This window comes from Ranitomeya imitator, chromosome 1 (assembly GCF_032444005.1).
Source record: "Ranitomeya imitator isolate aRanImi1 chromosome 1, aRanImi1.pri, whole genome shotgun sequence".
Classification (NCBI taxonomy): Eukaryota; Metazoa; Chordata; class Amphibia; order Anura; family Dendrobatidae; genus Ranitomeya; species Ranitomeya imitator.
In genome coordinates this window covers 578,057,781-578,081,123 of record NC_091282.1, presented here as the reverse complement: position 1 = coordinate 578,081,123, position 23,343 = coordinate 578,057,781, and the positions used below count along the sequence as shown (strand labels likewise).

Sequence of the window (23,343 nt, the reverse complement as noted above, 5' to 3'; positions counted from 1 at the left end):
GCCAAAACCTTTGATGCATCATAACTAGAGATGAGTGAATATGTTTAGAAAACGATCGCCAAACATAAATTCGGCAAGAATATTGTACATTCAGAGTCGGTAACGATGCATAATTGCGTTGCCACTAAAGTATTTTAAAGTAGATGATAGATAGATGGATAGAATAAAAGCTGGCAATTCATGTGCCGCATACAGTATAATCACAGCTTGACAGGTTAGAATAGAATAGATACCGTATATACTCGAGTATAAGCCGACCCGAGTATAAGCCGACCCCCCTAATTTTGCCACAAAAAACTGGGAAAACTTATTGACTCGAGTATAAGCCTAGGGTGGAAATGCAGCATTTACCGGTGAATTTCAAAAATAAAAATAGATCATTATTTCCCCATAGCTGTGCCATATAGTGCTCTACACCGTTCATTATTTCCCCATAGCTGTGCCCCATATAGTGCTCTGCACCGTTCATTGTGCCCCATAGCTGTGCCATATACGGTGCTCTGCACCGTTCATTGTGCCCCATTGCTGTGCCATATACAGTGCTCTGCACCGTTCATTGTGCCCCATTGCTGTGCCATATACGGTGCTCTGCACCGTTCATTGTGCCCCATTGCTGTGCCATATACGGTGCTCTGCACCGTTCATTGTGCCCCATTGCTGTGCCATATACAGTGCTCTGCACCGTTCATTGTGCCCCATTGCTGTGCCATATACGGTGCTCTGCACCGTTCATTGTGCCCCATTGCTGTGCCATATACAGTGCTCTGCACCGTTCATTGTGCCCCATTGCTGTGCCATATACGGTGCTCTGCACCGTTCATTGTGCCCCATTGCTGTGCCATATACGGTGCTCTGCACCGTTCATTGTGCCCCATTGCTGTGCCATATACGGTGCTCTGCACCGTTCATTGTGCCCCATTGCTGTGCCATATACGGTGCTCTGCACCGTTCATTGTGCCCCATTGCTGTGCCATATACAGTGCTCTGCACCGTTCATTGTGCCCCATTGCTGTGCCATATACGGTGCTCTGCACCGTTCATTGTGCCCCATTGCTGTGCCATATACGGTGCTCTGCACCATTCATTGTGCCCCATTGCTGTGCCATATACGGTGCTCTGCACCGTTCATTGTGCCCCATTGCTGTGCCATATACGGTGCTCTGCACCGTTTATTGTGCCCCATTGCTGTGCCATATACGGTGCTCTGCACCGTTCATTGTGCCCCATTGCTGTGCCATATACGGTGCTTTGCACCGTTCATTGTGCCCCATTGCTGTGCCATATACAGTGCTCTGCACCGTTCATTGTGCCCCATATCTGTGCCCATATACGGTGCTCTGCACCGTTCATTGTGCCCCATTGCTGTGCCATATACGGTGCTCTGCACCGTTCATTGTGCCCCATTGCTGTGCCATATACGGTGCTTTGCACCGTTCATTGTGCCCCATTGCTGTGCCATATACGGTGCTCTGCACCGTTCATTGTGCCCCATAGAAATCTCTGCCGCCGCTGCTGCAATAAAAAAAAAAACCACATACTCACCTCCCTTGATTGCAGCTCCCGGCGTCTCGTTCCGGCGCCTCCATCTTCCCGGCGTCTCTGCTCTGACTGATCAGGCAGAGGGCGCCGCGCACACTGTATGCGTCATCGCGCCCTCTGCCTGAACAGTCAGAGCGCAGACGCCGGGAAGATGGAGGCGCCGGCCGGGAAGATGGAGCGGCGCCCGGCGGCTGGAACGAGGACAGGTGAATATGCTATACTTACCTAGTCCTGGCGAACCTCGCGCTGTCCCTCTGCCTGGTCTTCGGTGCCGCAGCTCTTCCTGTCAGCGGTCACCGGCACCGCTGATTAGAGGAATGAATAGGCGGCTCCGCCCCTATGGGAGGTGGAGCCGCTTATTCATATCTCTAATGAGCGGTCCCACGTGACCGCTGAAGAGGGGAAGAAGCTGCAGCACAGAAGCCCGTGGGACAACAGGGACAGCGCGAGGATCGCTGGGACTAGGTAAGTATACCTCAGCGCCCTCACCCCCTCACCCGCCGACCCTGCCACCCACATTGACTCGAGTATAAGCCGAGAGGGGCACTTTCAACCCAAAAATTTGGGCTGAAAATCTCGGCTTATACTCGAGTATATACGGTATATACATATAGAATACATAAATATATATGGTATATGTATATATTACAAAGATAGAAGAAAATCTGACAATTCAGCAGCCATGCAGTGTAAAATCACAGCAGGAGCTGACAGGAGAGAAGAGATGGATTACATACAGTAAATACATAAAAACAGGTAGACATATAGATGTCAGTGAAAAATACAATTAGAACAGTGTATGCAGCTTACTGTACATGTATTTATTTAACCCCTTTACCCCCAAGGGTGGTTTGCACGTTAATGACCGGGCCAATTTTTACAATTCTGACCACTGTCCCTTTATGAGGTTATAACTCTGGAACGCTTCAACGGATCCCAGTGAATTTGACACTGTTTTCTCGTGACATATTGTACTTCATGACAATGGTAAAAATTCTTTGATAGTACCTGCGTTTATTTGTGAAAAAAACGGAAATTTGGCGAAAATTATGAAAATTTCGCAATTTTCCAACTTTGAATTTTTATGCAATTAAATCACAGAGATATGTCACACAAAATACTTAATAAGTAACATTTCCCACATGTCTACTTTACATCAGCACAATTTTGGAACCAAAATTTTTTTTTATTAGGGAGTTATAAGCGTGAAAAGTTGACCAGCAATTTCTCATTTCTACAACTCCATTTTTTTTTTAGGGACCACATCTCATTTGAAGTCATTTTGAGGGGTCTATATGATAGAAAATACGTGTGACACCATTCTAAAAACTACACCCCTCAAGGTGCTCAAAACCACATTCAAGAAGTTTATTAACCCTTCTGGTGCTTCACAGGAATTTTTTGAATGTTTAAATAAAAATGAACATTTAACTTTTTTTCACAAAAAATTTAATTCAGCTCCAATTTGTTTTATTTTACCAAGGGTAACAGGAGAAAATGGACCCCAAACATTGTTGTACAATTTGTCCTGAGCACGCCAATACCCCACATGTGGGGGTAAACCACTGTTTGGGCGCATGGCACAGCTCGGAAGCGAAGGAGCGCCATTTGACTTTTCAATGCAAAATTGACTGGAATTGAGATGGGACGCCATGTTGCGTTTGGAGAGCCCCTGATGTGCCTAAACATTGAAACCCCCCACAAGTGACCCCATATTGGAAACTAGACTAGACTAAAAAGGGAAGAGAATACTTAGACAGCCTGGCCCCTAAGGGTCTGAATCATGAATTGGAGCTTTATGCTTTTAAATAGTTATTTATTTATGTATGATATTTTATAAGTATTCTCTTCCCTTTTTTTCCCCCTCTCCCTTTTTAATAAATTATATACAAATTCCCCCCCTTTTTCACATATTTTTATAGCAATTGCCTCTTTCAAATGTATTTTTTAATGTATTTATTAAATAAAATAAAAAAATTTTTAAGATTAGTATTATGCATTTAGCAGCACAGACAACCTATTATTCTAAGGTATTCCATTAGGTCTATGGGCTTATAAGTTTACAGCCTCTCCCTGTCGCCTAGCGACACTTTCATGCACACATATGCATTTAGTTTCTCTTTTGAATAGTGGGCGGCGCCTTTTTACCCTATATAGAGCAGCAGACAGCCAGGGACCTCTAGCCCTGACGAAGAAGGTCCGGTGACCTTCGAAACGCGTAGGCAATAGAGGCCCTGTTCGGCACCCGTCTTCTGCTCAATTTTTTTGTAGCTCCGGGTGACGTCACCCAGACCACGCCCCCCTATTCCTCGCCGCAGTGTAGCGGCGCCCTTGGCCAGGACGCCGCTTGTCTACATTTCCGGCGCGCGTGTGGCAGTCAGGCGCCAATAGGGAGGACGCTCCCCTCGGGCCTGTCGCTTCACGCCGCCGTCCGGACCCCCTCATCTCGGACTCACGGAGGAGCGGCTGTCTTCACCTCCTCAGCGCTCCACCAAGTCTCCGCAGTCAAAGTTTTGGCACTTCAGTCACTAAGTAAGTGCTCTTCTTAATCTTTTTGTGGGTACCTTTTAGTTTACTATATTCATTATTTAGGAGAAAGGTAGCGCGGTGGCCTAACTTCTAGTTTTATTCTTTTCTAGATAAAGAAATGTATTTAAGGGAATAATATATATTTTTTTCATTATTTTGGAATATTTTTTTTTACACATTTGAAATTTTTTTTTTAACTTTTTTACTTTGTCCGAGGGGGGGGGGGACATCACAGATCGGTGATCTGACAGTTTGCACTGCACTCTGTCAGATCACCGATCTGAGAGCAGTGCAGGCTGCTTCACAGTGCCTGCTCTGAGCAGGCTCTGTGAAACCACCTCCCTCCCTGCAGGACCCGGATCTGCGGCCATCTTGGATCCGGGGCTGGAACAGGCAGGGAGGGAGGTAAGACCACATCGCGTTGCTGCGGGGGGCTCAGGGAAGCCCGCAGGGAGCCCCCTCCCTGCGCGATGCTTCCCTGCACCGCCGGGCACATCGCGATCATCTTTGATCGCGGTGTGCCAGGGGTTAATGTGCCGCGATAGGCAGCTGACACCCGGCCGCGATCGGCGGCGCTCCCCCCGTGAGCACCGCCGATCGCGCTGGACGTACTATCCCGTCCATGGTCATAGGGGTCCACCCCACATGGACGGGATAGTACATCCGATGTCAGAAAGGGGTTAAAGTAATGATCGCCACTCGTTTTTCTTAACTTAGAATTTGTATTATGGCAAGAAAAAGCAACTAACAGTCTATTCAGTAGGACTAGCAGCTGTGTATCCACCAGACTTCTGCTCAACACAACTGATGGTCCCAAACCCATTAATAAGGCAAGAAATCCCACTTATTAAACATGACAGGGCAAACCTGTGAAGTGAAAACCATTCCCGGTGACTACCTCTTGAAGCTCATCAAGAGAATGCCAAGAGTGTGCAAAGCAGTCATCAAAGCAAAAGGTGGCTACTTTGAAGAACCTAGAATATAAGACATATTTTCAGTTGTTTCACACTTTTTTGTTAAGTGTATAATTCCACATGTGTTAATTCATAGTTTTGATGCCTTCAGTGTGAATGTACAATTTTCATAGTCATGAAAATGCAGAATAATCTTTAAATGAGAAGGTGTGTCCAAAGTTTTGGTCTGTACTGTAGAGCTGACACCCACATTTGTTCGCAGCGGCGCTCAGTTTGAGCCCATGAGATCATCATGCCGCATATATACGATGATTTGTGGGAAAATTGCTCCCACAAAGCCATATATATGGAGTATGTTGGGAAGGGGTTAATGGCTTGAAGCACTTTTGCATCTATTTATTCCTCCATTATAAAAAAAAAACTCAATATAAAGTTAAGCATCTCATTCCTGCACTCAAGAATCTCAACACATTTGAAATGCTATATAAAAAAGTCATTACATTTTTTGCATACCTTATTTGAAAATTAAAATGTGAATAATTGTGATTAATAAAATACATAAATATAAATGATGCAACATACCTTGGGAACCCTGATCTTACGTGCAAGCCATCTACATTTTGGCTGATCAAAAACTTCAGGATACCAACTTTCTGTAGCTGAAGAAGTGCCATGTGCGTTGGAGATGGACGAGCAGTTTCAAATGTTGTGTCAAATTTAGGATTTAAGCCTTTTTCCTCCAATGTCCACACACCATTAGGACCTCTGAAAGAAAAGAGATTTGCTGGGAGTTTAATAAGTTTAGATTCTTACAGTGTTTTCATTGTATATTCAGTGATGTGCCCGAAGATGTTTAAATTCAAACACAGGATTCCACTTTTCAAATGTGTACACAACTCTGCCAGTTTAACATACATTTGGTCAACAAATTATAGAATTCCACTTTTTCCATGGCTGTGCTGAAAAGTCTAGTTCACATTTTTCAACAGAGGCACCCACCAACAAAACATACACTTGACAGTTTAAAGAACACCAAATAGAAGGGTGTGAAATGTGACATAGCTAAACTCAACTGAAATGACCCTAACCCACACCGATTTATGCAGAAGGTTAGGCCAGGAGATCAGAGCTGTATCATTACAGCTCATACACAGAGAAACATGCTCTATACTATGGTGGGGGTGTTGTTTTCTTTCCCTTGAGTGTTGCTGCCTGCTTATGATTGGTCAGAATCATACAGGGAGAAAAGGTATACGCCCCCAGTCAAAGCTGATAACACCCACAGATGCAAAAACAAAAAAAAGCAAGACAAAATGTTTTACTCCGGTTTCAAGCCACTATTGCATCTGGTGTCCAGTTCAACATAAAAAAAATTGGTGAAAGGTCCCCCTTCAATTTCTTTAACAAGAGAATTCGCAATATATTGTGGCTTATGTGCAGTGCACATGCTGACATATGTGATAAGTGCAATCTATTCAAATGGAAAAAAAAACCTAATACACACACCTAAGAGGACATAGTCAAATTTTTAACCATAACTACAAAGATGAATCTGAAATGAAATTCGTATCTCACACTTTTTAAACTGCATAAAAGAAACTAAAAGTCATAAAAGAAACGAAAAGTCTGATTTACTAGAATTTGCAGACTTACATCAATTTACAAACCTAAACTTTATATCCTGCATCAGTTCCCTGTGATTCATTCTGCCCAAACCGTATCCTATCCCAATATGACCTATCGATCAAGCAAAGCAGGGCAGGGAGGAGCCAGCAGCAACCCCTTTTCCTCTAATAACCCTCCAAGACAGTACCACAGGAGGATGTCACCCCACTCTAATAGGATCAGGAAACACAAAAATCAAATAGTCCCTCCCACACCCTCTCTCCAGTGTTTTTCCTTTCCCTATTGGGGCATGAAGAGATTATACCAGCAGCCCTCTGTGGCCGGCGGCAGAGCTTGCTGTGTACCTGGATTGGAGCCGGGCAGCAGAGAACAATTGTGAGGTCTTTCCTCTTCGTGCGGCTCTTGATTTCTCAGACACAGGCATGCTCTATCCTTTGAGACTCCAGGTAAAGCTGGATGGCTGCAGGCTAGTTGGCCTCCCCGAGCTCCCCAGCCTTCTGCCTCTCCCTCCCCTTCAGACACCAGGCACTCCCATACAGCTTCACTACCAGTTGCGTTCCAAGCTAGAATGCATGATCGATATCACAATTGGTGTACATGGAGAGGGCTCAGAGGAAAATAGCAACTAGTAATTGCAGGAGAACCCCTCTTGTTTTCAGTTTCGGACCAGGGGGAGGAGTCTCATCTTGTTAGATGAGGGTGCGATGGGTCCAGTCACTTGTATACAAGTGTCCCAGACAGAAAGCACCCTAAGGCAGGACCTATCCTTTGAATTATGGAGCATTCATGTTCTTCCCTCTCTGCATCTGCAGAGTCCAGCGTAAATCCAGTCCCAGAAAGCTTTCCTGGCATTGGTAGGTCCTTCTCCTTGGTGCAGGTTATATATAGCTTAGCCTTATGTCTTACTCCTCTCTCTTTACGGGGAACTAGGCTCTTGCACCGAAGAGTAAAATTAAAGTGGCAAGCCATAAATGTGCAATATGTGCTAGGAAGCTTTCATCCTCCCATAGGAAACCGCTATGCAGGGGTGTACAGACAAGGTTATTAAAGGGGACATCTAGAACTCCTCCAAGGGCTAAAAAAAGTCTTAAGTTACTTACCGGTAACTGGATTTTTCAGAACCCATGACAGCACCACAAGTGAGGTGATCCATTCGCCAAGGACAGGATACCTACAGGCTAAAAAGGGTGGCACCTCTCCTTCGCATAAGTTGGATTACAGAGCATGAAAGGACCTCCAACTGTTATTATAATAAAAAAAAAACAATCAACCAATACCACAATCTTAAAGGTGTGGAATCACAACCCTAATGAAAGAAGTGCTCACCCACACGTGATGGGAGGGATTACAAGGCTCCTGTCATGGGCTACGAAAAATCCCGTTACCGGCAGGTAACTAGGACTTTATTGATCACCCATGACAGCACCACTAGAGAATTACAGAGAAACTAAGAATTCAGGGAGGGACCACAGGCTAAAGCACCCTTCAGGAGCACACATTGCAAGATCGTAAGATGCACCCATATTGAGTCTAAGGTCTATAGAAAGTGGAAAGAGAGGATCAGGTTGCTGCCTTACAAAATCTCTTCAATTGAGGCGTCTGATCTCTCTGCCCAGGAGGTCGCCACGGTCCGTATCGAGTGACCCTTTAAACATTCTGGGATTGCTTTGCCACTTGCCGAGTAGGTAAAAAATGTCCTATCTAATTCATCTAGCAATTGTGGGTTTTGAGGCTTTAAGCCCATTCTTAGAAACCTGAACTATCTTTTCTCCAGTTTTCTGCAGCGGACAGGAATCTGAGTATGCATCTTCTAACATCCAAAGTAAGAAGTTTTTCCTCCTTCTGGTTCCTTGGATTAGAACAAAAAGAAAGAAGAACTACCTCTTGCAATCTATGAAATCGGGATGCTAGTTTAGGTAGGTAGGATGGATCTGGCTTAAAGAGTACTCTGTCACATAGAATTTGAGTAAAAGGTGGTACTATAGAAAGAGCTTGAATATCCCTGACATAGCATAGTGCTACCAAAAGGGCTGTTTTAAGTGAAAGAATCTCAAGGGGTGTAGATTCTAAGGGCTCAAATGGTATGTCCTTTAAGGCTGCCAGGACCAAATTCAAATCCCATGGGACTATTTTTCTTTTCTTGATGATTCTGTAATATACCGTGACACCTAATATTTACTAGCCAAATCACAGTTGTGCTGAGCCCAAAGTGCCGCCTCCTGGACTTTTAGGATACTGGCCGATAGACCTAAATAGAGACCCTTTTGCAAAAATTTCAAAATACTCCTCACTGGCGCCCTATCCTTAACCCTAAAACACTGAAGAGGATAAAAACTCTTCAAGTTCTAGCACATACAGGTCACAACTGCCTTCCTACTCATAAGACTAAGTATTTTGTGCTTTGCATAGTTTTTTTGAACATAGAGCATGTCACTTCTTAAGCGCTTTATTCAGCGTTTTTCACCTATGGACTTGAATGGGTGGTGAAATAACGCTGCAAAAACACATGTATCATTTTATTGCAGCGTATTTGCTGCAGAAAAGTCAAGGACAGCAGGATGTGACCTCAGTCAGCTGTGCTGCATCTAGTTGGCAGGCTGCATGGTTGCATGATGCGACCATACAGCCTGTCATTCAACAGACACTGAGCAGTGGACTCGAACCTGGAACCCATGCACTTGAATGGGGGCCTAAACATCAAGTGTTTGTCATGCTGCCATGTGCATGACAGTGAAGAAAAAAACATTTCTGATCGGCAGTAAAATCATCACTGCCGGTCACACAGCTTCGGTTCCTACACTGTCAAAAGAAAGTGTGAGACAGTAGCTGTGATCGGTGGTATTAAGTTTAACTCCGGTCACTGGTGTCAGCTGATGGGACTACTGCTCCCATCAGCCGACACCTGCTGCCGATAGCATCCAGAGCAGGAGAAGCTGATGGGAGTATTCATCAGCCGCCTCCTGCGTTGTAAATAATTTAGAAAAACAGCATGGGGTCCCCCCTATTTTTGACAACCAGCCTTGCTAAAGCAGACAGCTGGAGGCTGGTGAGGGGCCAATATATATTGGACCCCCCCCAGCCTAAAAATAGCAGCCCCCAGCCGCTCTGAAAAGGCGCATCTATTAGATGCGCCAATTCTAGAGCTTTGCCCGGCTCTTCTTATTTGCCCTGTAGCGGTGTCAATGGGGTTCATATTTGTGGGGTTGATGTCACCTTCGTATTGTCAGGTGATAGCAGGCCCACGGATTACTAATAAAGAGGCATCTATAAAACACCTATCCATTACTAATCCTATAGTTATATGGTAGATAAAGACATAGGAAGTATAAAGTCTTTTATTTGAAATAAACTAAAAGTGTGTTTTAGTTTAACAATAATAAACACAGTTATACTCCCCTATCATCAAATTCCACTGAATCCCTCGTCTCCTGTTATAAAACTAAAATAAAAAACAACAATATCCCTCCCCTCTCTGTTGTTCTGTCCCGCCACGTAATCCATGTCTGGGGATAAAAAGTTTTCAACCTGGACAGTGCCAATATGCAACCGTCCAGGCTAAGAACCACTGGAAGAATGAGCCGCTGCGACGTAACATTCTCAAGTTTACCGCAGGTCACTGGGAGAATTTTGCATCATGAGACGTTCTCACAGTGCTAGTGGGGATCTCACTGAGGCCACCACAGTTCAGCCCGGCTGGGAACGCAGCCTCAGTGATCTGCGATAACCTCGATGCCGCCACCGCTAGTCACCGACACTGCACTCGCAGCAGCTTATTCTCCCAGTGGTTCTCAGCCTGGACAGTCGCATCTTGGCACCGTCCATGTTGAAAGCTGTTTATCCCCGAGACATGGATTACGGCATGGGGCAGAACAACAGAGAGGCGAGGGATATTGTTGTTTTAAATTTTAATTCTCTTGCAGGGGACAATGGATGTCTCTGGAATGGGTGATGCTGTAAGTATGGTATAATCAAGATTTATTAAAAGAATCTGTCATTTTTTCAATTAAAAGGACTTTATCCTGAGTGTGTGTGTTTTTATACAATATGACTATAGAGATAGTAATGGGGGCGTCTTATAGACGCCTATCCATTACTAACCTTTGGGCTTTATGTCACCTGACAATACAAAGGAGACATCAACCCCCCACCTATTATCCCACATCAGGGCAAGTGGGAAGAGTGAGGCTAAGTGCAAGAATTGCACCATTTCTACCTTCTCTGGGATGGGTGAGAGCTGATGTTCTTAGCCTGGAGGGGTTGAGGGCGATATGCATGGCCCCTTCCTAGGCTATTAATATCAGTCCACAGCTGTCTGCATAGCATTTGCTGGTTATTAATTATAGGGGGACCCTATGATTTTTTTGGGGATCCTGGATTTTAATAGCCAGTAAAGGCTAAGTATACGGCTGTGAGCTGATATTAACAGCCTGGGAAGCTCTACGAGTATTACCAGGCTTTAAACAATAGCCCCCAGCAGTTGGCTTTCCCTCTGCTGGATAAGAAAATTACGAGAGAGCCCACACCATTTATTTCAGAAAAATAATCTTTTAACCCCTTCCCGACCTCCGCCATACTATTACTGCGGAAGTCGGGTCCCCTGCTTTAATGTGGGCTCCGGCGCTGAGCCCACCTCAAAGCCGGGACATGTCGTCTGTTTTGAACAGCTGACATGAGCCCACAATAGCGGCGGGTGAAATCGTGATTCACCCGCCGCTATTAACCAGTTAAATGCCGCTGTCAAACGCTGACAGTGGCATTTAACCGGCGCTTCCGGCCGCGCGGCCGCAAATGATCGCATCGCCAACCCCGTCACATGATCGGGGGTCGGCGATGCGTCAGGACGTTGTAACCATAGAGGTCCTCGAGACCTCTATGGTTACTGATGCAGGCCTGCTGTGAGCGCCCCCCTGTGGTCAGCACTCATAGCAAGCCTGCATTTCAGCTACATAGCAGCAAACGGATGATCGCTGCTATGTAGCAGAGCCGATCGAGTTGTGCCAGTTTCTAGCCTCCCATGGAGGCTATTGAAGCATGGCAAAAGTAAAAAAAAAAAAAAAAGTAAAAAAAAAAAAAAAAAAAAGTAAAAAAAAATGAAAAAAAAAAAAAAAAGTTTAACCCCTCTGTGACCTTAGACGTACTATCCCGTCGAGGTGCCCTGGGCTTATCTGACCCTGGACGGGATAGTACGTCATAGCCGATCGGCCGCGCTCACGGGGGGAGCGCGGCCAATCGCGGCCGGGTGTCAGCTGCTTATCGCAGCTGACATCCGGCACTATGTGCCAGGAGCGGTCACGGACCGCCCCCGGCACATTAACCCCTGGCACACCGCGATCAAAGATGATCGCGATGTGCCGGCGGTGCAGGGAAGCACCGCGCAGGGAGGGGGCTCCCTGCGGGCTTCCCTGAGACCCCCCGAGCAACGCGATGTGATCGCGTTGCTGCGAGGGTCTCACCTCCCTCCCTGCTCCCTCCAGCCCCGGATCCAAGATGGCCGCGGATCCGGGTCCTGCAGGGAGGGAGGTGGCTTCACAGAGCCTGCTCAGAGCAGGCACTGTGAAGCCTGCAGCGCTGCATGTCAGATCAGTGATCTGACAGAGTGCTGTGCAAACTGTCAGATCACTGATCTGTGATGTCCCCCCCGGGACAAAGTAAAAAAGTTAAAAAAAAATTTTCCAAATGTGTAAAAAAAATTAAAAAAAATATTCCAAAATAATGAAAAAAAAAAAAATATTATTCCCATAAATACATTTCTTCATCTAAATAAAAAAAAAAAACCAATAAAAGTACACATATTTAGTATCGCCGCGTCCGTAACGACCCGACCTATAAAACTGTCCCACTAGTTAACCCCTTCAGTAAACACCGTAAGAAAAAAAAAAAAAAACGAGGCAAAAAACAACGCTTTATTATCATACCGCCGAACAAAAAGTGGAATAACACGCGATCAAAAAGACAGATATAAATACCCATGGTACCGCTGAAAGCGTCATATTGTCCCGCAAAAAAAGAGCCGCCATACAGCATCATCAGCAAAAAAATAAAAAAGTTATAGTCCTGAGAATAAAGCGATGCAAAAATAATTATTTTTTCTGTAAAATAGTTTTTATCGTATAAAAGCGCCAAACCATAAAAAAATGATATAAATGAGGTATCGCTGTAATCGCACTGACCCGAAGAATAAAACTGATTTATCAATTTTACCAAACGCGGAACGGTATAAACGCCTCCCCCAATAGAAATTCATGAATAGCTGGCTTTTGGTCATTCTTCCTCACAAAAATCGGAATAAAAAGCGATCAAAAAATGTCACGTGCCCAAAAATGTTTTCAATAAAAACGTCAACTCATCCCGCAAAAAACAAGACCTCACATGACTCTGTGGACCAAAATATGGAAAAATTATAGCTCTCAAAATGTGGTATTGCAAAAAATATTTTTTGCAATAAAAAGGGTCTTTCAGTGTGTGACGGCTGCCAATCATAAAAATCCGCTAAAAAACTCGCTATAAAAGTAAATCAAACCCCCCTTCATCACCCCCTTAGTTAGGGAAAAATAAAAATTTTTTTATTTATTTCCATTTTCCCATTAGGGCTAGGGTTAGGGCTAGGGTTAGGGTTAGGGCTAGGGTTAGGGCTAGGGCTAGGGCTAGGGTTAGGGCTAGGGTTAGGGCTAGGGTTACGGCTAGGGTTAGGGCTAGGGTTAGGGCTAGGGTTAGGGCTAGGGTTAGGGCTAGGGTTAGGGCTAGGGTTAGGGCTAGGGTTAGGGCTAGGGTTAGGGTTGGGGCTACAGTTAGGGTTGGGGCTAAAGTTAGGGTTAGGGTTTAGATTACATTTACAGTTGGGAATAGGGTTGGGATTAGGGTTAGGGGTGTGTCAGGGTTAGAGGTGTGGTTAGGGTTACCGTTGGAATTAGGGTTAGGGGTGTCTTTAGATTAGGGTTTCAGTTATAATTGGGGGGTTTCCACTGTTTCGGCACATCAGGGGCTCTCCAAACACGACATGGCGTCCGATCTCAATTCCAGCCAATTCTGCGTTGAAAAAGTAAAACAGTGCTCCTTCCCTTCCGAGCTCTCCTGTGTGCCCAAACAGGGGTTTACCCCAACATATGGGGTATCAGCGTACTCAGGACAAATTGGACAACAACTTTTGTGGACCAATTTCTCCTGTTACCCTTGGGAAAATACAAAACTGGGGGCTAAAAAATAATTTTTGTGGGAAAACAAAAAGATTTTTTATTTTCACGGCTCTGCGTTATAAACTGTAGTGAAACACTTGGGGGTTCAAAGTTCTCACAACACATCTAGATAAGTTCATTGAGGGGTCTAGTTTCCAACATGGGGTCACTTGTGGGGGGTTTCTACAGTTTAGGTACATTAGGGGCTCTGCAAACGCAATGTGACGCCTGCAGACCAATCCATCTAAGTCTGCATTCCAAATGATGCTCCTTCCCTTCCGAGCCCTCCCATGCGCCCAAACGGTGGTTCCCCCCCACATATCGGGTATCAGCGTACTCAGGACAAATTGGACAACAACATTTAGGGTCCAATTTCTCCTGCTAACCTTGGAAAAATACAAAACTGGGGGCTAAAATATAATTTTTGTGGAAAAAAAAATATTTTTTATTTGCATGGCTCTGCGTTATGAACTGTAGTGAAATACTTGGGGGTTCAAAGCTCTCACAACACATCAAGATGAGTTCCTTAGGGGGTCTACTTTCCAAAATGGTGTCACTTGTGGGTGGTTTCTACTGTTTAGGTACATTAGGGGCTCTGCAAACGCAATGTGACGCCTGCAGACCATTCCATCTAAGTCTGCATTCCAAATGGCGCTCCTTCCCTTCCGAGCCCTCCCATGCGCCCAAACGGTGGTTCCCCCCCGCATATGGGGTATCAGCGTACTCAGGACAAATTGGACAACAACTTTTGGGGTCCAATTTCTCCTGTTACCCTAGGGAAATTACAAAACTGGGGGCTAAAAAATAATTTTTGTGGGAAAAAAATTTTGTTTTATTTTTATGGCTCTGCATTATAAACTTCTGTGAAGCCCTTGGTGGGTCAAAGTGCTCACCACACATCCAGATAAGTTCCTTAGGGGGTCTACTTTCCAAAATGGTGTCACTTCTGGGGGGTTTCAATGTTTAGGCACATCAGTGGCTCTCCAAACGCAATATGGCGTCCCATCTCAATTCCTGTCAATTTTGCATTGAAAAGTCAAACGGCGCTCCTTCCCTTCCGAGCTCTCCCATGCGCCCAAACAGTGGTTTACTGCCACATATGGGGTATCAGCGTACTCAGGACAAATTGTACAACAACTTTTGAGGTCCAATTTCTTCTCTTACCCTTGGAAAAATAAAAAATTGGGGGCAAAAATATAATTTTTGTGAAAAAATATGATTTTTTATTTTTACGGTTCTGCATTATAAACTTCTGTGAAGCACTTGGTGGGTCAAAGTGCTCACCACACCTCTAGATAAGTTCCTTAGGGGGTCTACTTTCCAAAATGGTGTCACTTGTGGGGGGTTTCAATGTTTAGGCACATCAGTGGCTCTCCAAACGCAACATGGCGTCCCATCTCAATTTCTGTCAATTTTGCATTGAAAAGTCAAACTGCGCTCCTTCCCTTCCGAGCTCTCCCATGCGCCCAAACAGTGGTTTACTGCCACATGTGGGGTATCAGCGTACTCAGGACAAATTGGACAACAACTTTTGAGGTCCAATTTCTTCTCTTACCCTTGGAAAAATAAAAAATTGGGGGCAAAAATATAATTTTTGTGAAAAAATATGATTTTTTATTTTTACGGTTCTGCATTATAAACTTCTGTGAAGCACTTGGTGGGTCAAAGTGCTCACCACACATCCAGATAAGTTCCTTAGGGGGTCTACTTTCCAAAATGGTGTCACTTGTGGGGGGTTTCAATGTTTAGGCACATCAGTGGCTCTCCAAACGCAACATGGCGTCCCATCTCAATTCCTGTCAATTTTGCATTGAAAAGTCAAATAGCGCTCCTTCCCTTCCGAGCTCTCCCATGCGCCCAAACAGTGGTTTACTGCCACATATGGGGTATCAGCGTACTCAGGACAAATTGGACAACAACTTTCTGGGTCCAATTTCTCCTGTTACCCTTGGTAAAATAAAACAAATTGGAGCTGAAGTAAATTTTTTGTGTAAAAAAGTTAAATGTTCATTTTTATTTAAACATTCCAAAAATTCCTATTAAACACCTGAAGGGTTACTAAACTTCTTGAATGTGGTTTTGAGCACCTTGAGGGGTGCAGTTTTTAGAATGGTGTCACACTTGGGCATTTTCTATCATATAGACCCCTCAAAATGACTTCAAATGAGACGTGGTCCCTAAAAAAAAAATGGTGTTGTAAAAATGAGAAATTGCTGGTCAACTTTTAACCCTTATAACTCCCTAACAAAAAAAAAAAATTGGTTCCAAAATTATGCTGATGTAAAGGAGACATGTGGGAAATGTTACTTATTAAGTATTTTGTGTGACATATCTCTGTGATTTAATTGCATAAAAATTCAAAGTTTGAAAATTGCGAAATTTTCAAAATTTTCGCCAAATTTCCGTTTTTTTCACAAATAAACGCAGGTACTATCAAAGAAATTTTACCACTATCATGAAGTACAATATGTCACGAGAAAACAATGTCAGAATCACCAGGATCCGTTGAAGCGTTTCGGAGTTATAACCTCATAAAGGGACAGTGGTCAGAATTGTAAAAATTGGCCTGGTCATTAACGTGCAAACCACCCTTGGGGGTAAAGGGGTTAAATCACCCCCCTTTCGCCCCATTCAAGATAAAACAATTAAAAAAATAAATCAAACCTACACATATTTGGTATCGCCGCGTTCAGAATTGCCCGATCAATAAAAAAAAGGATTAACCTGATCGATAAACGGCGTAGCGAGAAAAAAATGCCAGAATTACGTTGTTTTTGGTCGCTGCGACATTGCATTAAAATGTAATAACGGGCAATCAAAAATCTGCACAAAAGTGGTATCATTAAAAACGCCAGCTCGGTATGCAAAAAATAAGCCCTCACCTGACCCCAGATCACAAAAAATAGAATTATTCTTACCGTTAATTCGGTTTCTAGGAACCTTCCACGACGGCATATGGAGGATGTCTCTTTGCCCTAATGGGGAACAGGAAACACAGAGAGGTTTAAAAGGACCTCCCACCTCCCACCTGCCAGTGACTTACAACTGAACCCATAGCACCGGTTTACCTTCCGAATCCCAGAACTAATCCAGGAATATATATCGGGTGGGAAATTAGTGCCGTCGTGGAAGGTTCCTAGAAACCGAATTAACGGTAAGAATAATTCTATTTTCTCTAGTCACCTTCCACGACGGCATATGGAGGAATACCAACTAATTTGGCACTAGGGAGGGACAACGGCCTGCAGAACTTTACGGCCGAAGACTAAGTCCTTATTGGACAATACATCTAATCTGTAATGTTTAGAGAAAGTATGAAGTGAAGACCACGTTGCTGCCCTGCAGATCTGCTCTGGGGATGCACCTGCTCTTTCTGCCCAGGAGACTGACGTAGATCTTGTTGAATGGGCCTTGATCCCTACTGGAGGTATTTTGTTTTGAGCAAGGTAGGCTTCCGTTATAGCCTTTTTGATCCATGTAGCAATGGTACTTTTAGCTACTTTTTTACCCTTATTTTGCCCAGAGGGATGGACAAAGAGGTTATGATCGATTCTGAAAGCACGGGTCTGATCTAAGTATTGCAGCACAATACGTCGGACGTCCAGAGTGTTGAATCTTCTTTCTTCCGAATTTGCAGGACTATGGCAAAAGGTTGGTAGAACAATCTCTTGGGAACGATGAAAATCAGAGACTACCTTTGGAAGAAAAGAAGGATCTAGACGAAGTACTAGGCTTGTAGTTCACCCACTCTTCTAGCCGAAGTTATGGCTACCAAAAACACAGTTTTGTATGCAAGATTTTGAAGAGAGCAGGAGGAAAAAGGTTCAAAAGGCGGGCCTGTAAGACCTTGAAGCACCACATTCAGATCCCATGGGGGAACTATTATCTGTTTTCTAGGATTCATCCTAGTTGCTGATGTTAAAAATCTTTTGATCCAGCGATGGCCTGCTAGATCTTGATCAAAAAAGGAGCTAAGTGCCGAGACCTGGACTCTGAGAGTACTGGGCCTAAGACCCATTCCTAAGCCTTTTTGCAAAAAATCTAAGATGTTAGGTATATTAGGCTTGAGAGGGTCTGGAAGGTTAGGTAGACAAAAAGACGAAAACTTTTTCCAGATTTTGTTGTAGATGGCGTTGGTTACTGGCTTTCTCGATTTTTGGAGAGTAGCTATGACAGAGTCCGATAGTCCTTTTGCTTTCAAGACCTGGGCTTCAGTAACCACGCCGCTAAATTCCATTTCTGAGGGTCTGCGTGGAGAATAGGACCCTGAGAGAGGAGATCGTTTTTTAGAGGTAACATTACTGGTCCATCCACTTGTAGTTGGATGATCAAGTTGAACCAACTTCTTTTGGGCCAAAAAGGGGCTATCAGGATAGTCGGAGTTCCTTCTATTCGTATCTTCCTTAGAACCTTTGCCAGGATTGGGATTGGTGGAAATGCGTAGACAAGCTGGAAGTGCCAATCTTGGACTAGGGCATCCACTCCTCCTAGCATATTGAACGTTTGAAGGTCCAGGCTCCACTCGCCAGGATGAATGTCCTGGCGACTCAGGTAGTCTGCTTGAATATTTGCAGTCCCTTTTAGATGAATTGCTGTCAGTGACAGTAAGTGTTTCTCGGCCCAATAAAAAATTCGAGCGGAGATCTTTTTCAAACTGAGGAATTTTGTGCCGCCCTGACGCCTGATATGCGCCACCGTGGTCATGTTGTCTGAATAGATCTGGACATGTTGACCGGAAATCTGACGGCTTGCTGCTAACAGGGCCTCTTCCACAGCTTTGAGTTCTCTGAAATTTGACGATTTCTCGCTGATCGACTGGTTCCAAAGACCTTGGTAAGGAACATGATTTACTATGGCTCCCCAGCCTCTCCTGCTGGCATCTGTCTTGATCGTAGTTATCGGGAGCTGAATCCAGCTCACCCCCTTCAGGAGGTTTCTGGAATTCATCCACCATGTTAAGGATGCTTTCACTCGACCTGGTGTGTGAATCCTTCTTGTTAGAGTGCCAGGTTGACCATCCCACCTGTCTAGAATGTGGGTTTGGAGAATTCTGGAGTGAGCTTGAGCCCAAGCCACTGATTGTATACAGGCTGTCATGGAGCCTAAGAGAGACATTCCTTCTCGAAGAGTAGGACATCTCATCTCCTTGAATTTTCTGACTTTTGCTACTAATGGTAGCCTGTGATCGTCTGGGAGAAAGGACATCTGTTTTGTTGAGTCCAGAACCACCCCCAAGAACTTTCTGGTTCTTGAGGGTTGAAGCTGAGACTTCTTCATGTTTGGAATCCAACCCAGAGACTTCAATATCTCCAAAGTGGTTGACACATGGGATATCAGGGTCATCTCGGTGGGGGCAACTACCAGTAGATCGTCCAAGTAGGGCACTATACAGACACCTTGACTCCGGATAAATGACACTGCCTCTGCCATGATCTTGGAGAATACCCTTGGTGCTGAGGAAATGCCGAAGGGAAGGACTCCATACTGATAGTGCTCCACTCGATGACTCCCCCGTATCGCAAACCTGAGGTATTTTCTGTGTCTCGGGTGGATAGGAATGTGAAAATATGCATCCCTTAGGTCGATGGTTGCCATAAAGGACTGATGTCCTATCAGAGGAATTGCAGATCTTACAGACTCCATCTTGAACTTGCGATATTTCACATGTCGGTTTAGACCTTTTAGGTTTATAATAATTCTTACGTCCCCTGAGGGTTTGGGTACTAAGAATAGACGGGAATAATGTCCTTTTCCTTGTTCCAGATGTGGAACTGGTGAGATCACATTTGATTTCATAAGATCTCTGAGACCCAATGTCAACAAATTGTGATCTCTTGAAGACGTAAGGGTAGTAACTTTCAGACCCTGAGGGGGGGAAGAAATTAACTCTATTAATAGGCCCTCCTTGATGACATTGAGGACCCAGTGGGAACTGGTGATATTTTCCCACTGACCCACATATTTTGAGAGTCTCCCCCCTACCGGGTCGGAGTCATTGCTTGTCCTGTTGGGACTGTTGCTGCTGCTGCTGGGGGACAAAACTATTTTTCCCTCTACCTTTGGCGTAACTCCACCTGCCGGTTTTGCCTTTCCCTCTTTGAGGGGGCTGAGACTGTGGGGCACGAAAAAAACGTTTTCACGGTTGTTTTTGCTCCGGGAGTGCCTTTTTCTTGTCAGTAGCCTTGTCAAGAATATCGTCTAAGGCTGGACCGAAAACATAATCTCCCTTAAAAGGTATAGCACACAACTTGGCTTTTGAAGTGATATCACCGCTCCATATTTTAAGCGAGAGGGCTCTTCTAGCAGAGTTGGAGAGTACGAGAGATCTGGCGGCCACTCTAACAGATTCCAGAGAAGCGTCAGCCAGAAACCCAGAGGCTCTATGCAGGATGGGAATAATTCACCTCTCGGGGTACCCTGAGATATATGAGACTCTAATTTCTCCAACCAGCAGGAGAGGGCCCTGGCAACACAAGTGGAAGCGACATTGGCCTTAAGGATAGACGTTGAAGTTTCCCAAGACTTTTTTAGGAGGCTTTCAATCTTTCTGTCCATAGGATCCTTTAATTGTGAGGAATCCTCAAAAGGGAGTGCTGTTCTTTTGGCGACTCTAGCCACCTGCACATCCACCTTTGGAATGTCCAATTTGATTACTTCACCCTCTAGAGGAAATCTATGCTTCATTTCTGCAGGGGTAGTGAGGCGTTTCTCAGGCTGTTCCCATTCCTGATTAACCATACTAACAATGTTAGCGTGCACCGGGAACCCCACTCTTTTCTCCGATCTGAGTCCGCCAAACATCTGATCCTGTACGGACTGTGGCTCATATTCCTCTTCTAGGCCCATAGTATTACGGACAGCAGATACTAAATCCTCAATGTAATCTGAGGAAAAGAGGTATTTCCTGACCTCAGCTTTAGGTGATACAGGATCTTCCCAGCCCACAGATGAAGTATGGGAGAGGTCTGAATCAGAGTCTGATTCGACCGCCTGAATTTTTCTCTTTTTAGCTGGGGAATGCGGCGGCGGAGGTGGAGGTGGAGGAGTAGTAAAAGCTGCTAACGAAGATTGCACCTCCTGTTTTACTAAGGAGCGAATTTCATCCAGCAGAGATGGTTGCTCAGCTTTTACAATCTTGTCAGTACATGGCTGGCAGAGTCTTTTGTCCCAGTTAAGAGGGAATTTAGTAGAACAGACTGGGCACTTCTTTTTAATAGCGGCTTTAGGGGCAGACTTCTCTCCCTGAAATGACAAGGGAGAGGGGAGTGAGGACATTAAACCCCCTATAGGTACTACCTCCCGGATCCTATCCCTGCAAAACACTTACTGTAGCAGGGGTAGCGCTGGGCTCCGCAGATGCAGGGCACAAGGAACCATCCATACTGGGAAAATTAGTCTTACCTCAGTGGTGGTTCAGCAGGGTTTAAGAACGCTGTCCGCACCTGCCTCCAGCAATCAGCAGTTCCCCCTCCCCCTCCGGGATCCATGTGAGGGGACGCCATCAGTCCGACACGCCGGCCGGCGAACCCGGAAGAAGCGGCTTCCAGGAGAACGAGGGACCGGAAGTGACGCGCGAGACCGCCGACGTCACATCCGGAACGCCGAGCCGGCAATGGAGGGGGAGAACGCTGAGCAGCTCATGGAGGAGCCCGGCGAGGGATCCCAGGCCTGCTTTGCCCTCGTGGGGGCGCGGGAAGGCCGGGAGGGGGTCCCTGAGGCACCTGCATAGCAGGACGACGGGAGCAGCAGGGGAGGAGGCGGAACGCGACCACCAGCTGCCCGGCTACAACAGGCAGAGCCTGCACAAAGGTACCGCAGTCGCCGGCCACAACAGCACCTGGAGACCTCTCCCTGTCCCATGGGGAACAGGAAAGACACTGGCAGGTGGGAGGTGGGAGGTCCTTTTAAACCTCTCTGTGTTTCCTGTTCCCCATTAGGGCAAAGAGACAACCTCCATATCCCGTCGTGGAAGGTGACTAGAGAAAATGTAGACGCTACGGGTAACGGAATATTGCGCGATTTTTTTTTTTTTATTTAGCAAAGTTTGGAATTTTTTTTACCACTTAGACACCAAACATGTCTAGGTTACGTTTTATCTATGAACTCGTAATGACCTGGAGAATCAAAATGGCAGGTCAGTTTTAGCATTTAGTGAAACTAGCAATAAAGCCAAACAAAAAACAAGTGTGGTATTGCACTTTTTTTGCAATTTCACCGTTTTCTAGTACACAACATGCTAAAACCAATGATGTCGTTGAAAAGTGCAACTTGTCCCACAAAAAAAAAACAAGCCCTCACACGGCCATATTGACGGAAAAATAAAAAAGTTATGGCTCTGGGAAAGAGGGGAGTGAAAAACTAAAACGCAAAACCAAAAAAGGGCAAGGTCGTGAAGGGGTTAATAATACATTTTCAGTAAGCTACACACTGTACTAATTGTATATGTCACTGCCATCTGAATATCTATGTATTATATGTTTGTATACTGTATGTAATCCATCTATTCAATCCTGTCGGGTCCTGCTGTGATTTTACTGATCACTGACATGTTTCTATCTATTCTATGGTAAGTGTATATATCCATTCGATCTATTCAATTCTAATCTGTCTTGCTTTGCTTTTACTGTATGCAGCTGCTGAATTGCCAGCTTTTCAAAGGACATCCGCATATAAAAAACAGACAGCTCTCACATGGTCCGAGTGCTATGCAAATTTTTTTGCAGTCCGATCGGGATCTAGAGGTATGGTTCTACAGGAAGTAGTTTTTTTTTTCTCTGGGGGCACTCAACTTTATTAGCATGCATGAACCCTCCACTTTTCCTTCTGCCATCTTCCCATTTATCTTGCTCCCTGGGAGGTTTCCTTCAATAATTTCAACCAGGTCTGGGGCAAACAGATATTCCCCCTCACATGGAATGGTATACAGTCTCATCCTGGCCTGAATGTCCCGTGGCCAGTATTTTAACCACAAGGCCCTACGGGTCGCGTTGAAAAGGGTGGCCGACCTTGCTGCCAGCCGTACAGAGTCTGCAGATGCATCTGATAAGAAAGACGCTGCTGCCCGAATAATTGCAATAGTGGCCATGATGTTGCCCACCCTGTACTTTAACTGGGATTCCAGGAGATCCAGCCAGATCAATAAGGACCTAAACAGTACTCGTTGCTACCACTGGTTTCAGGGCCCCTGCTGATGTATCCCATAACTTTGTAACTTTAAAAAAGGTGTCCGCTTTCCTATTAATGAGATCCCTCAATAAATACCCCCATATCATCAAAGGGTAGTGAAGCCTTAGTAGGCCTTAGTTATCACATCCAGGTTAGGGGTTTGCCCAATAATGATGAAGAAGGCTCATCAAAGAGATAATTCCTTTTAAAGGAAGAGAGCCTCTCTTCTCTGGCTTTCTCCACTCTTGCCGTACCAAAGCCTGGATCCTTTCATGTAACAGAAAGGATTTTCACTTTTTCTGACCTAGGCCCTGGAACACGATGTTCTGCACTCATCTTTCTGGCCTAACGTCTACCATGTCCATTGTGGATCTGACTGCTTTAACAAGCCTATCCAC

At 45.0% G+C, this 23,343-nt stretch overlaps 1 protein-coding gene across 7 annotated transcripts in view; it reads right to left on the bottom strand.

Moving 5' to 3' along the window:
- Nucleotides 1-23,343, bottom strand: part of SIRT6 (sirtuin 6) — a 293,306-nt gene that overhangs the window by 180,358 nt on the left and 89,605 nt on the right. For 5 of the 7 annotated variants that reach the window (XM_069767854.1, XM_069767852.1, XM_069767855.1 and 2 more), the window contains one exon: nt 5,565-5,747. The exons of the other annotated variants lie outside the window; for them this stretch is intronic. In XM_069767854.1, coding sequence (XP_069623955.1) covers nt 5,565-5,747 — 183 coding nt within the window. The remainder of the gene's footprint in view (nt 1-5,564; nt 5,748-23,343) is intronic. 7 annotated transcript variants of the gene reach the window in all.